At 36.0% G+C, this 12977-nt stretch overlaps 1 protein-coding gene across 4 annotated transcripts in view; it reads right to left on the minus strand.

The window, feature by feature from the left end:
• Window positions 1-12977, minus strand: part of LOC117331394 (serine/threonine-protein kinase B-raf-like) — a 40766-nt gene continuing 27789 nt past the window's right edge. For all 4 annotated transcript variants that reach the window (XM_033890096.1, XM_033890093.1, XM_033890095.1 and 1 more), the window contains 8 exons: window positions 10509-10630; window positions 8233-8429; window positions 7554-7730; window positions 6913-6959; window positions 5153-5271; window positions 4694-4825; window positions 3771-3905; window positions 1-1772 (listed from right to left, as the gene is read on the minus strand). In XM_033890096.1, coding sequence (XP_033745987.1) covers window positions 1593-1772; window positions 3771-3905; window positions 4694-4825; window positions 5153-5271; window positions 6913-6959; window positions 7554-7730; window positions 8233-8429; window positions 10509-10630 — 1109 coding nt within the window. In that variant the 3' untranslated portion in view covers window positions 1-1592. The remainder of the gene's footprint in view (window positions 1773-3770; window positions 3906-4693; window positions 4826-5152; window positions 5272-6912; window positions 6960-7553; window positions 7731-8232; window positions 8430-10508; window positions 10631-12977) is intronic.

The following is a 12977-nucleotide window of genomic DNA, read 5'->3' on the forward strand; positions in this document are numbered from 1 at the left end:
TTGATAGTACAAAATAATATTTTATTTGTTGATACAAGATAAAACTATATGTATGGTAAAGGAGAAATCATTTACTTTTTTATCTTCTTTTTTTCAGATAAATAAAAGCAGGATTAGTATTACATGTTCAGCTGTGATCTTGAGACATACAAAAAAATAACCTGGAGTTAAAAACACTGTTGTTGTCATATCAGTGTTATTATTTAGCAACCATTCATACAATACAAGTACAAACTAGATTATGACTTCAAACAGGATCTCTCCACTATCACTAACTCTGTCCACATAGTTACAAATTCATTCTTACACAACTCAAACACATTGAAGGGACACATTTTTCAAATTTCATTATCTTGTACATCTAAATATAACTTACAAGCATAAGTTTGGGGACATTTCTCTCTTCATTTTCACTCTTCTGTACACACAACACACTGAAATCCATAAAAATGCCCTCATATCTAAAATCACATGCCCTCCATTCACAATATGCCCTCCTCCCACGGTAAGCTACATCCCTGCATCACACACAGGGTATACAGATCAAATCCTCTTAGAGGCCACCTGCTTATATATAATTGGCAAAAACAGTACTAGTACATTCCTCTTGGAGGCAATTTCATAATTTAGAGAATGGGAATCAGTTGTTCCCTGCAGGTCTGGGTAAATTTGGGGACACTTTCCAACACAGTCTGCAGCACAGTGACATATAGACAGCGGTATATAAAGCACATGTGTCTCAAGTCTCTGTCTCTATAACATCAAGTCTTTTTCATCCTTGTTTTTACACAACTACATTTTCAATCAAAATTTCATGCCTGTATTATTTAGTGTACAGACGTTGTGAGCCGAAGCACAGCTAGGAGTCCACGAGTCCAAATAGGCTAGTATAATACAGAAAATATAAGTACCAGCCCACAGGCCAGCACACAAGGGAGTTACCAGCCTATATAGACCAATACAGTATATATCGGTCCACAGGCCAGCACACAGTCCTACCAGTCTGTAAGTCCAGTACAGTAGAAATTGACCAGCCCATAGACTACCACTCTGTAAGTCCAGTACAGTAGAAATTGACCAGCCCATAGACTACCACTCTGTAAGTCCAGTACAGTAGAAATTGACCAGCCCATAGACTACCACTCTGTAAGTCCAGTACAGTAGAAATTGACCAGCCCAAAGACTAGCAGGGAATAAACCAGCCCAAAGAGGCTAGCACAGTTGGGAATGTACTGCTTCTCCATTGCTGATCTTTGCTTCATTAGCGCAACATGTGGAGGGATCTGGGGTCTAGGCCATTTGGCCCATGGGCTCTGTATAACAAAGTTCAACTTTAACAGTGGCCTTCGACCTTCTCAAAAGTGGGAGTGTCCTCAGTTAGACCCCTCTCAGTTTTTTTCGCCTCCTATCTGCCAATCATGACAGCACAAAGTCTGGCGTAGATAGTCACACTGACGAAATCTCCCCTCCATATCACAGATATATAAACCTTCCATCCTCTGAGAACCAATAGTTACGTTGGTTGTCGAGTAGCAGCAGGGTGATATAAGCTAACCGCTATGGCAACGTTCTGGCAACACTCTATAGACATATTAATTATGTGCCGAGGAGAAGAAGAACTGCGGGTACTGACTGTTGATGGGTGTTTTAGGAGAAGCACAGAAGTACATTAAGTCTAGGTCCTCCGACTGGGATTGATTAAGTGTTGGCTCCGACGCACTCCTACGAAGCTTACGTAGTGATAACACAATAGATTCCATCACAGACAGGATCTGAAGAAGATAATGTAGGATAAAAATCAAACCAATGTGCTCTCAATAAATTATTACATATCAGCGCTAGATACAATTGTAAGTTTTCATAGGATTATCATGTGTCTTCATCAATACAATGTACCATAAACAACTGGCTCTTTATATCAAATGTCAATATTAGGACGATAAACTACTGATTTTTGTAATTGTTTACTTGGAATCCAGTGAAAATAAAATGAAATTACATATTCAATCAAGTAATCACAAATGATACAGAGATGGTCACACCTATATATGGTAAATAAATATGTGACTAGACTTGAATAAATCCTATATCATCCACAAAAGTTTTAAGATATTTAAGTTTTGTGGTTCAAAATTTGTTACATTCACTGTTTCACATATTTTGTTGAGATTCCTACACTTGTTGACAGCAAAGTTATTAATTTTGTAACATTAAAACATTGTATCACTGGTTTAAATTTCCTTTATCATTATCGGGACTGATGCTATCAAAGTAACACTGCTAAAAAGTCCTTTATCATTATCGGGACTGATGCTAACAAAGGAAAACTGCTAAAAAGTCCTTTATCATTATCGGGACTGATGCTAACAAAGGAAAACTGCTAACAAGAGGCCCATGGGCCTAAACGGTCACCTGAGATTTGAAATATTTCAGTTAATTTAATTGACACTTTTTGGCCCTGTCCATCAGCCCCTAGGAGTCAGTCAGGGCCAACATGTGCATACCATCAAACTACCATCCCAAGCTGATAATGTTAACCAAATTAGAATGAATTCCAATAGAAATCAAACAAATAAAAGTCAAAAATGTTATTTCCCTATATAAACTATAGTAAAGTTTACCCCCTCCCCAGAGGCAAACTTAAAACCCCAGGGTCATTAAATTCACAATTTTGGTAAAGCACCTTCAGACCCTGCCATCTATGAAGTGTATTTGATTCCATCATATCTGAGAGTAGAGAAGAAGATTTTTGAAATTTCAGTCAATTTGGCCCTTTTAGCCCCGCCCATTAGCCCCTGGGGGTCAGTCAAGGCCAACATGTGCATGCCATCAAACTGTCATCCCATGCTGACAATGTTTACCAAACTAGAATGAATTCAAATAGATATAAAACAAATAAATGTCAAAAATGTTATTTCCCTATATAAACTATAGTAAAGTTTACCCCCTCCCCAGGGGCAAACGTGAGACCCCAGGGTCATGAAATTCACAATTTTGGTAAAGCACCTTAAGACCCTTCCATCTATGAAGAGTGTTTGATTCCAGCATATCTGAGAGTAGAGAAGAAGATTTTTTGAAGTTTTAGTCAATTTGGCCCTTTTTAGCCCCGCCCCTCAGGCCCCTCGGGGGTGGGGACCATATAATTTACAATTTTGGCTTACCTTTAGCCATAGAAGCTTCCTGCCAAATTTCATTGAATTTGGGTTAGGGGTTTTGGAGAAGAAGTCGAAAATGTAAATTGTTTACGGACGCATGACGCACGACGCACGACGACGGACAAAAGGGGATTAGAATAGGTCACTTGAGACTTTGTCTCAGGTGACCTAAAAAGTCCTTTATCATTATCAGGACTGATGCTATCAAAGTAAAACTGCTAAAAAGTCCTTTATCATTATCGGGACTGATGCTATCAAAGTAAAACTGCTAAAAAGTCCTTTATCATTATCGGGACTGATGCTAACAAAGTAAAACTGCTAAAAAGTCCTTTATCATTATCGGGACTGATGCTATCAAAGTAACACTGCTAAAAAGTCCTTTATCATTATCGGGACTGATGCTATCAAAGTAACGCTGCTAAAAAGTCCTTTATCATTATCGGGACTGATGCTAACAAAGTAAATCTACAAAAAAAGTCCTTTACTTAGTGGTTCCACCCTAAAACAGAGTTAAAAGTCTTATCACAACAATTAAAATATAATTTGACTCAAATGAACTCTTACATAAACATTATCACAATACCGATATGACACTGTTCTGCAATAAATGATTACCTGTGGAAAAAGAGGTCTCTGCTCTCGGTCAAATTTACAGCATTCCTGCATCAGCATCCTGTACCGTTTGGGTGTATCTGACCGGGTCTTGGAAACATCCGGCTTTAAATAGCCTTTACCGACCATAAATAGGATCTACAGGACAAAGACAGTCATTTATAAATTATATCTGTCTAAAATCTGTTATCAAATTTATAAATTATATCTGTCTAAAATCTGTTATCAAATTTTTATGAAAACCTCACAAATATATTTATATATATATTTCAGATGTTTGAACTGTCCAGAAAGGTTTGACTCTAGGAAACAGAGAAATACTTCTAATTCACCAATAAACTCTAGGAAACAGAGAAATACTTCTAATTCACCAATAAACTCTAGGAAACAGAGAAATACTTCTAATTCACCAATAAACTCTAGGAAACAGAGAAATACTTCTAATTCACCAATAAATTCTAGGAAACAGAGAAATACTTCTAATTCACCAATAAACTCTAGGAAACAGAGAAATACTTCTAATTCACCAATAAACTCTAGGAAACAGTGATATACTTCTAATTCACCAATAAAAGCAATACCCTAACTATCACAGGATAAATAAAGCAGCAATGGAAATAAAACACTGTTGGCCTTCTGAAACTTTACCAGCACTACAGAATTCTAAGTACGTAATTCTTGTACCATAGAAAATAATATCATTTTTCATAGAAAATTAGTAACAAATCTTATCACGCTAACAAAAACATCAACTAATCAACAGTTTGACTTGTAAGCAAGAACAGTCTCTCATTTAAATCTTGTTAGTGACATAATCTATTGAACAACTTTGAACTGGCTCCTTTTCCTGTATTAATACCAGTCAACATTTTATATTGTGAACATGCTCCTGTTTCTCAATAAGAACATGGCTCCAGGCCACCCACCTGGTCCTTGTTATTGATATTAGAGTAGGGTAGCTGGCCTGTCATCAGTTCATACAGGACAATTCCATATGCGTAGACATCCGACTGGTTTGTGTACGGGTTGGCCTCTTTCATGCGTATCACCTCTGGGGCCTACAATTACACTTCATCATTACAAATAATATAATCAAAGTCAACAGACATGTCTGGGATTTTTATAAAGTCGACAGACATGTCTGGGTTTTTTATAAAGTCAACAGACATGTCTGGGATTTTTATAAAGTCGACAGACATGTCTGGGTTTTTTTATTGGCCAATTTTCACATCTACAGTGTATATCCATAGCCTTTATTTGTTTTTTGTTTTTTGTTTTTTTTAATTTACCAATTCACTGATTATTTTTTTAGACAGTTTGTGTTTTATTATAAAACGTTTTTCTGTCATCATGAAGACAATCTACACCAAGACAAATGTACAAACCATCCACAGTATTGATCCGGTGGGCTGTTGAAACTGGTGAGAGCCACTCCACCGTGTTTTCACAGTAGCGAGACCAAAGTCACCAATTTTCACTGTCAAATTATCTGTTAAAAATATATCTAACAAATGGTTAAGGCAAACAGCATCCTTAGTCATGATATTATATTTATCTCAACACATTCATCGTTTAGTTCCTTACCTTCCCCACTACCCATCTCGAACCAAGCTGAGCTTACAACCAAGCTTGTTATTTCTCAGTGGATTCTGTCCAGGAAGGTTAAACTTAATTTTTCAAACATGATCAGTCTTGTCCTTAAATGTGGACAGAAATACTCGCTCTTCATTTAAGGGACTTGCTTGGTTAAATGATATTAACCCAATAAGTATTGAGATTACAAGTGTGTTAGCACAGGTTTAAACATGGCAGAGTTTGACACACAATTTTCAATCTGCAGCTACGATGATCAGGGACAACCAACAGAGTAATCTGTCGATTGAGACCGATCCTGATCAGGGGCAACCAACAGAGTAACCTGTCAATCGAGACCGATCCTGATCAGGGGCAACCAACAGAGTAATCTGTCGATTGGGATCCTGATCAGGGACAACCAACAGAGTAACCTGTCAATCGAGACCGATCCTGATCAGGGGCAACCAACAGAGTAACCTGTCAATCGAGACCGATCCTGATCAGGGACAACCAACAGAGTAATCTGTCAATCGAGACCGATCCTGATCGGGGACAACCAACAGAGTAACCTGTCAATCAAGACCGATCCTGATCGGGGACAACCAACAGAGTAATCTGTCGATTGAGACCGATCCTGATCAGGGACAACCAACAGAGTAATCTGTCGATTGAGACCGATCCTGATCAGGGACAACAAACAGAGTAATCTGTCGATTGAGACCGATCCTGATCGGGGACAACCAACAGCGTAATCTGTCGAGACTGATCCCATTGAAATATCTAGTGCTGTTTGTTGACAGTCAGAATTTTCCTGAAATTGTGTTGTTTCACTAGGCCAATGGAGTTCCTAACCTTCATTATATACTGGATGTATTGACTGGATGTCTGCACGTAGAAAAAAGACATTGAATATCTATCTCTAATGAATTGAAAGTGACCTCAACTTTGACCCCAGGTGGTTGAAACACAACCTTGTACATGAAATGATAGTTGTATGTTACTTTATAAAGTTGCTGAACAATTGGATCATTCATGATGTCGGTAGAGCAAGGACATTGAAAATCTATTTATAGTATCAGTGACCTAAATTTTGACCCTAAGTGGTTGAATGCGTGGTTTTGGGTAAGTGTATGACGTTTAAGGAAAATTAGATCATTTATGAAGCTGGCAGACTGAGGAATTCAAAAATCTATTTAAGTACTCCTCCTCAATGTAAATTTCATTAATTATCCAATTGTCCTGAAACTTTTTACATTTGTCTCTTGTACAAGTTAATGTATCAACTACCTGGGATCCAAAATGAGATCACAGGTAGTGGAGTGAGAACGCTGGTTGGTCGATCCCTATATCCCAGTTGCCCACTACTTGCAAGCGGATAATAACACAGTGATAGTACATTCCTGATGGAACTGATGTTCTACTGGTGACATCTATTGCCTTCTACGGAATATCATTTACAGTTTTAGTGTATTTGAAAAAGTATCAACAAGATTTTCAAGATTGCGGCCATCTTAAATATCACATCATGGGTCCAAATTTTGTTTTCAAATATCAAATATTGAAAGGATACTGTTGGTCTTCAGGTCCCTATGAATAATTGACTTCGCGTGTAGATAACTGAAAAATAATGAAATTTAAAAGTTTAACATGTTTCAACTAAACAAAAATGTACGCATTTAAAATCTATATACCAGTGAAACAACGAACGCCCAGCAATAAAGAGTGTCATAATATTTGGCCCTTTCAGTCATTCACTAAATATTGATATCATGATGGGTATGCCTATCCGACATCAAAACATCAATCAGATGAACACTTTGTAGAGTTTACCTTGAAGCACAGCAAATAATGTATTCCTACTTTGTTAAGTATCAGATAAAGAGTTGTTGCCCTTTGTATGGGTATACTTACTCCATGCCCTGTGTTTAGTATCAAATAAAGAGTTGTTGCCCTTTGTATTGATATACTTACTCCATGCCCTGTGTTTAGTATCAGATAAAGAGTTGTTGCCCTTTGTATGGGTATACTTACTCCATGCCCTGTGTTTAGTATCAGATAAAGAGTTACTGCCCTTTGTATTGGTATACTTACTCCATGCCCTGTGTTTAGTATCAGATAAAGAGTTACTGCCCTTTGTATGGGTATACTTACTCCATGCCCTGTGTTTAGTATCAGATAAAGAGTTACTGATCTTTGTATTGGTATACTTACTCCATGCCCTGTGATGTCTGTCGTGAGATTTCCATTAGCGTTACCATTTCAAAACGATTTTCTGTAATGTGTAAATGTTTGTAGAGACTTGAACCTTCACACCACTGAGTGATGATAGCCAGCTGGGGGCGTGATGTCCAGCCGGAGAACAGCAGTATATTCATATGACTTGTTTTCCTAAAAACAAAACATTTTCTTATTGCTTTGTAAACAATTATTAAAATTTATTGTTGAGGTTGTTTAATATTTATATATTATATTTATATATTTTTCACAACTTATGTATTTTAAGGCTTATGAGGAAGTATTCATAGGTATTACAATCATAATACAGTCTTCAATATACAAGGTAAAAAAAAAGAAGAGAAAATATCATCTCTTACGACTTCTCTTCATATATTTCTGTAAAATGATAGTATAAGTCATTTTGCAGTATGATTTAATATTTCATCTAATTGACCTGATTTACTAAAATGTCATTATGTACATTTCCTGAAACTTGATCAAGATAGATATATCATTTTCCGACAAAACATGTTTAATATGTCTGAATATACTGTAAGGACTATATACCATGATAATCAGAAAAACTTTGCAGACAATTTTATTCAGAATCTGAAGGACTTGTGCGCTAATCCCAATTAGAAATAGGAATCAGCACTCTTAATAAAACACTTGCCTTAAAACAGCCACTTCATTTTTGAAAGCCTTTAGTTGTTGAGGTGTTGGGTCGGTGACGTTGAGCCTTTTGATAGCCACATGGCCATGGTAGTATCCCCTATACACTGTTCCAAAGGAACCTGACCCTATCCGCGGACCCATCTGGATGTCTTCCGCAGGGATCTCCCAGTCCTCGTTGGAGTCTCTCCTATGGCGCTGTACACAGAACAGGAATCTTGTTAAATAATATGCACCAATTTCATTTCATTTAATTTTCTTAATTTCTTCGTTCAAGATAACATACACATTATGTATATGAACAAGAGGCCCAGAGAACCTGTATCACTCACCTGGATATTTCAGTAATTATGGCAAGATACTCTATATAAAGTTATATTTCAAATATTATCCTACTTTTGAACTGCCTCTCCCAACAATGGTTCAAACTACATGAGTAAATCCTGTCATTCTTGAAAGAGAAAAAAGTATCTTAAAAGTTTTTTTCTCTATATTACCCCTTTGGGCCCCTTTCTTTCACTATAAGGGTGTCACATTCTTCATTTATACAACATGTGTACATCACTGCCAAATAATTCTCCAGTACAAATTTCATCAAAATCCATTAAGTTGTTCAGGACTAGTAGTGTTTAAAAGAAAAAAATTACACTTCAACCCAGGTGAACCAAAACAAGAGCTGTTGGAGAACAGCATAGCTCGTCTCGCAAATGTTTGTCAATAAATAATTAAAATATATTAATTGGAATGGCTTCGCAAATTGCATTAATAATATTTATATTGTTTACTCGATCAGATTATGCTTTGTGAATTCATGCAATTTTCAAAACCATACCAATTTATATATATATAAATTATTTATTGACAAACATTCGGGAGACAAGCTATGCTGTTGTAGATTAAATGAATATATCAAATACAAATGTAATTGCTTTTGGACATATTTCTTCAATTTTTTGACAAATATTATCCTAATGAGAGTTGTCTCCCTTGAAAAATGTGGACCGGTATAAATTGTCTATTGTGAGCATTTTCACATTGTTTTATTTTCAGTTTCACCCCAAGAAGGGATAGTGTAACTCCATAGGGACTCTTTTACCAAATATCAGCACCCTAGTACAATCATAAAGTGATGTGTTAAATAGCTTTCAACATTTGCACAAAATTTTTTTAAAAATGTGTTTTTTCCCCAAAAAAATATTTCAGTTTTACTCCGGCAAGGAATAGTTTAACCACCACAGGGAACCTAATACCATGTATTACTATGCCTTTCAACACTCACAATATAAACTCAACACAAAGTCCAAAGATTTTAAAAAAAAAAACCAAAAAAAACACAGATTTAAAAAGAAAAAATCCAAATTTTTTTTTAAAGTTTTACTCCAGGAAGGGATTGTCTTACTCCACAGGGAGTCTATTACCAACTATCAGCACCCTAGTACAATTATAAAGTGATGTATTAATACCTTTCAACACTTACACCAAAAACTTAACGCAAACATTTTCAAAAATCTGTTTTTTTTCCAAAAAATCTTTTAATTTAACTTCAGCAGGGGATAGTTTGACCCCCACAGGGACCATATTACCATAAATTACTATGCCTTTCAACACTTGCACCAAAAGTTTAACATTTGGAAAACCAACGCCGACGCCGGAGTGACGACATAAGCTCTCACTCTTCTTCGAAGAGACGAGCTAAAAAAATTTCATAATAATATTATTGCAAAGAGCAATAACTCTGTAAGGTACTCTCAAATAATTTCCTTTTTCGAACTTATCTGAGATCTTGTCAATATTTAGCAGCATACAAAGTTTCATCAAAGTTGGTTGACATTTACTCCAGTTATCGTGTTCAAAAGGTTCAATACTAATAATATTACAAGGGGCAATAACTCTGTAAGTTACTGTCAAATAATTCCCATTTTCGAACTTGTTCGAGGTCTTGGCAATATCTGATATCAATAGCAGCATACAAAGTTTCATCAAACTTGGTTGATATTTACTCAAGTTATCGTGTTCACAAGGCAATTGTTGACGAATGGACGCCGGACACCACAGCCTGGCATAAGGTCACCTTGGTACTTTGGACCAGGTGATCTAATAACTATCACATTGTGTCAAGAACAAGAACAATGGATCCCAGTAATTATAAGGTTTGTGGTGTTGAAATACACTGACCTTGAGCTGATAACGCCCTTGAGTTGATAACGCCCTTGATCACAACTTGATGAAGGTACGCCCGTTGTAAATACTGTACACCTGTGTATAGTTTTGACTTACCCTGATCCTACGGTCCACATCGGTAGAACTGGACTTTTGGTGGTGGGCACCTGAATTTGTGGGAGAGTCTGGGGTACTGTTGGGAGGACTGTGAGTGGAATGGTTCACACGGATGATCGGCTCTATATTAAAAATAAGTTTGCTACTATCAAACAAATCAACTGATCAAGTTTTTATTTACACAAGTATTAACATTTACGTTTAATTCTGAGCTGGACATACTGCCTGGAGTAGAATTAGAATTAACTGGACAAACATGGATGAAAAAGGAAGCCCTGCAGCTGCTTCTCGTGGTAATCACTTCTGTATACATAAATATCATACTAAATCAGCTGTTCACAATTCCTTGGACTGTTATTTTCATTAATCACTATCATATGCGGATTCAAAAAGACTTTAAGTCCAAGAGAATTTCTAATTTGGTCTACATACGACTTCATGATAATGTGTTCTATTATAATTACCAACTTTTTAATGGCCTATCCTCAAATATTTTGTGAGTTTGATTGTGTTAGCTGTAATGTGATGTTAATATTTGTGTTAGCTGTAATGTGATGTTAAGATTTGTGTTAGCTGTAATGTGATGTTAAGATTTGTGTTAGCTGTAATGTGATGTTAAGATTTGTGTTAGCTGTAATGTGATGTTAGGATTTGTGTAAGCTGTAATGTGATGTTAAGATTTGTGTAAGCTGTAATGTGATGTTAAGATTTGTGTTAGCTGTAATGTGATGTTAGGATTTGTGTAAGCTGTAATGTGATGTTAAGATTTGTGTAAGCTGTAATGTGATGTTAAGATTTGTGTTAGCTGTACTGTGATGTTAAGATTTGTGTTAGCTGTAATGTGATGTTAAGATTTGTGTTAGCTGTAATGTGATGTTAAGATTTGTGTTAGCTGTAATGTGATGTTAGGATTTGTGTTAGCTGTAATGTGATGTTAGGATTTGTGTTAGCTGTAATGTGATGTTAAGATTTGTGTTAGCTGTAATGTGATGTTAAGATTTGTGTTAGCTGTACTGTGATGTTAGGATTTGTGTTAGCTGTACTGTGATGTTAAGATTTGTGTTAGCTGTACTGTGATGTTAGGATTTGTGTTAGCTGTAATGTGATGTTAGGATTTGTGTTAGCTGTACTGTGATGTTAGGATTTGTGTTAGCTGTACTGTGATGTTAAGATTTGTGTTAGCTGTACTGTGATGTTAGGATTTGTTAGCTGTACTGTGATGTTAAGATTTGTGTTAGCTGTAATGTGATGTTGGGATTTGTGTTAGCTGTAATGTGATGTTAGGATTTGTGTTAGCTGTAATGTGATGTTAAGATTTGTGTTAGCTGTAATGTGATGTTAAGATTTGTGTTAGCTGTACTGTGATGTTAGGATTTGTGTTAGCTGTACTGTGATGTTAAGATTTGTGTTAGCTGTACTGTGATGTTAGGATTTGTGTTAGCTGTAATGTGATGTTAGGATTTGTGTTAGCTGTACTGTGATGTTAGGATTTGTGTTAGCTGTACTGTGATGTTAAGATTTGTGTTAGCTGTACTGTGATGTTAGGATTTGTGTTAGCTGTACTGTGATGTTAAGATTTGTGTTAGCTGTAATGTGATGTTAAGATTTGTGTTAGCTGTACTGTGATGTTAAGATTTGTGTTAGCTGTAATGTGATGTTAAGATTTGTGTTAGCTGTACTGTGATGTTAAGATTTGTGTTAGCTGTAATGTGATGTTAAGATTTGTGTTAGCTGTACTGTGATGTTAGGATTTGTGTTAGCTGTAATGTGATGTTAAGATTTGTGTTAGCTGTAATGTGATGTTAGGATTTGTGTTAGCTGTAATGTGATGTTAGGATTTGTGTTAGCTGTAATGTGATGTTAAGATTTGTGTTAGCTGTACTGTGATGTTAGGATTTGTGTTAGCTGTAATGTGATGTTAAGATTTGTGTTAGCTGTACTGTGATGTTAGGATTTGTGTTAGCTGTAATGTGATGTTAGGATTTGTGTTAGCTGTAATGTGATGTTAAGATTTGTGTTAGCTGTACTGTGATGTTAGGATTTGTGTTAGCTGTAATGTGATGTTAGGATTTGTGTAAGCTGTAATGTGATGTTAAGATTTGTGTTAGCTGTAATGTGATGTTAGGATTTGTGTTAGCTGTAATGTGATGTTAAGATTTGTGTTAGCTGTAATGTGATGTTAAGATTTGTGTTAGCTGTAATGTGATGTTAAGATTTGTGTTAGCTGTACTGTGATGTTAGGATTTGTGTTAGCTGTAATGTGATGTTAGGATTTGTGTTAGCTGTACTGTGATGTTAGGATTTGTGTTAGCTGTAATGTGATGTTAAGATTTGTGTTAGCTGTACCGTGATGTTAATATTTGTGTTAGCTGTACTGTGATGTTAATATTTGTGTTAGCTGTACCGTGATGTTAATATTTGTGTTAGCTGTAATGTGATGTTAATATTTGTGTTAGCTGTACTGTGATG

This window comes from Pecten maximus, chromosome 7 (assembly GCF_902652985.1).
Source record: "Pecten maximus chromosome 7, xPecMax1.1, whole genome shotgun sequence".
NCBI lineage: Eukaryota > Metazoa > Mollusca > Bivalvia > Pectinida > Pectinidae > Pecten > Pecten maximus.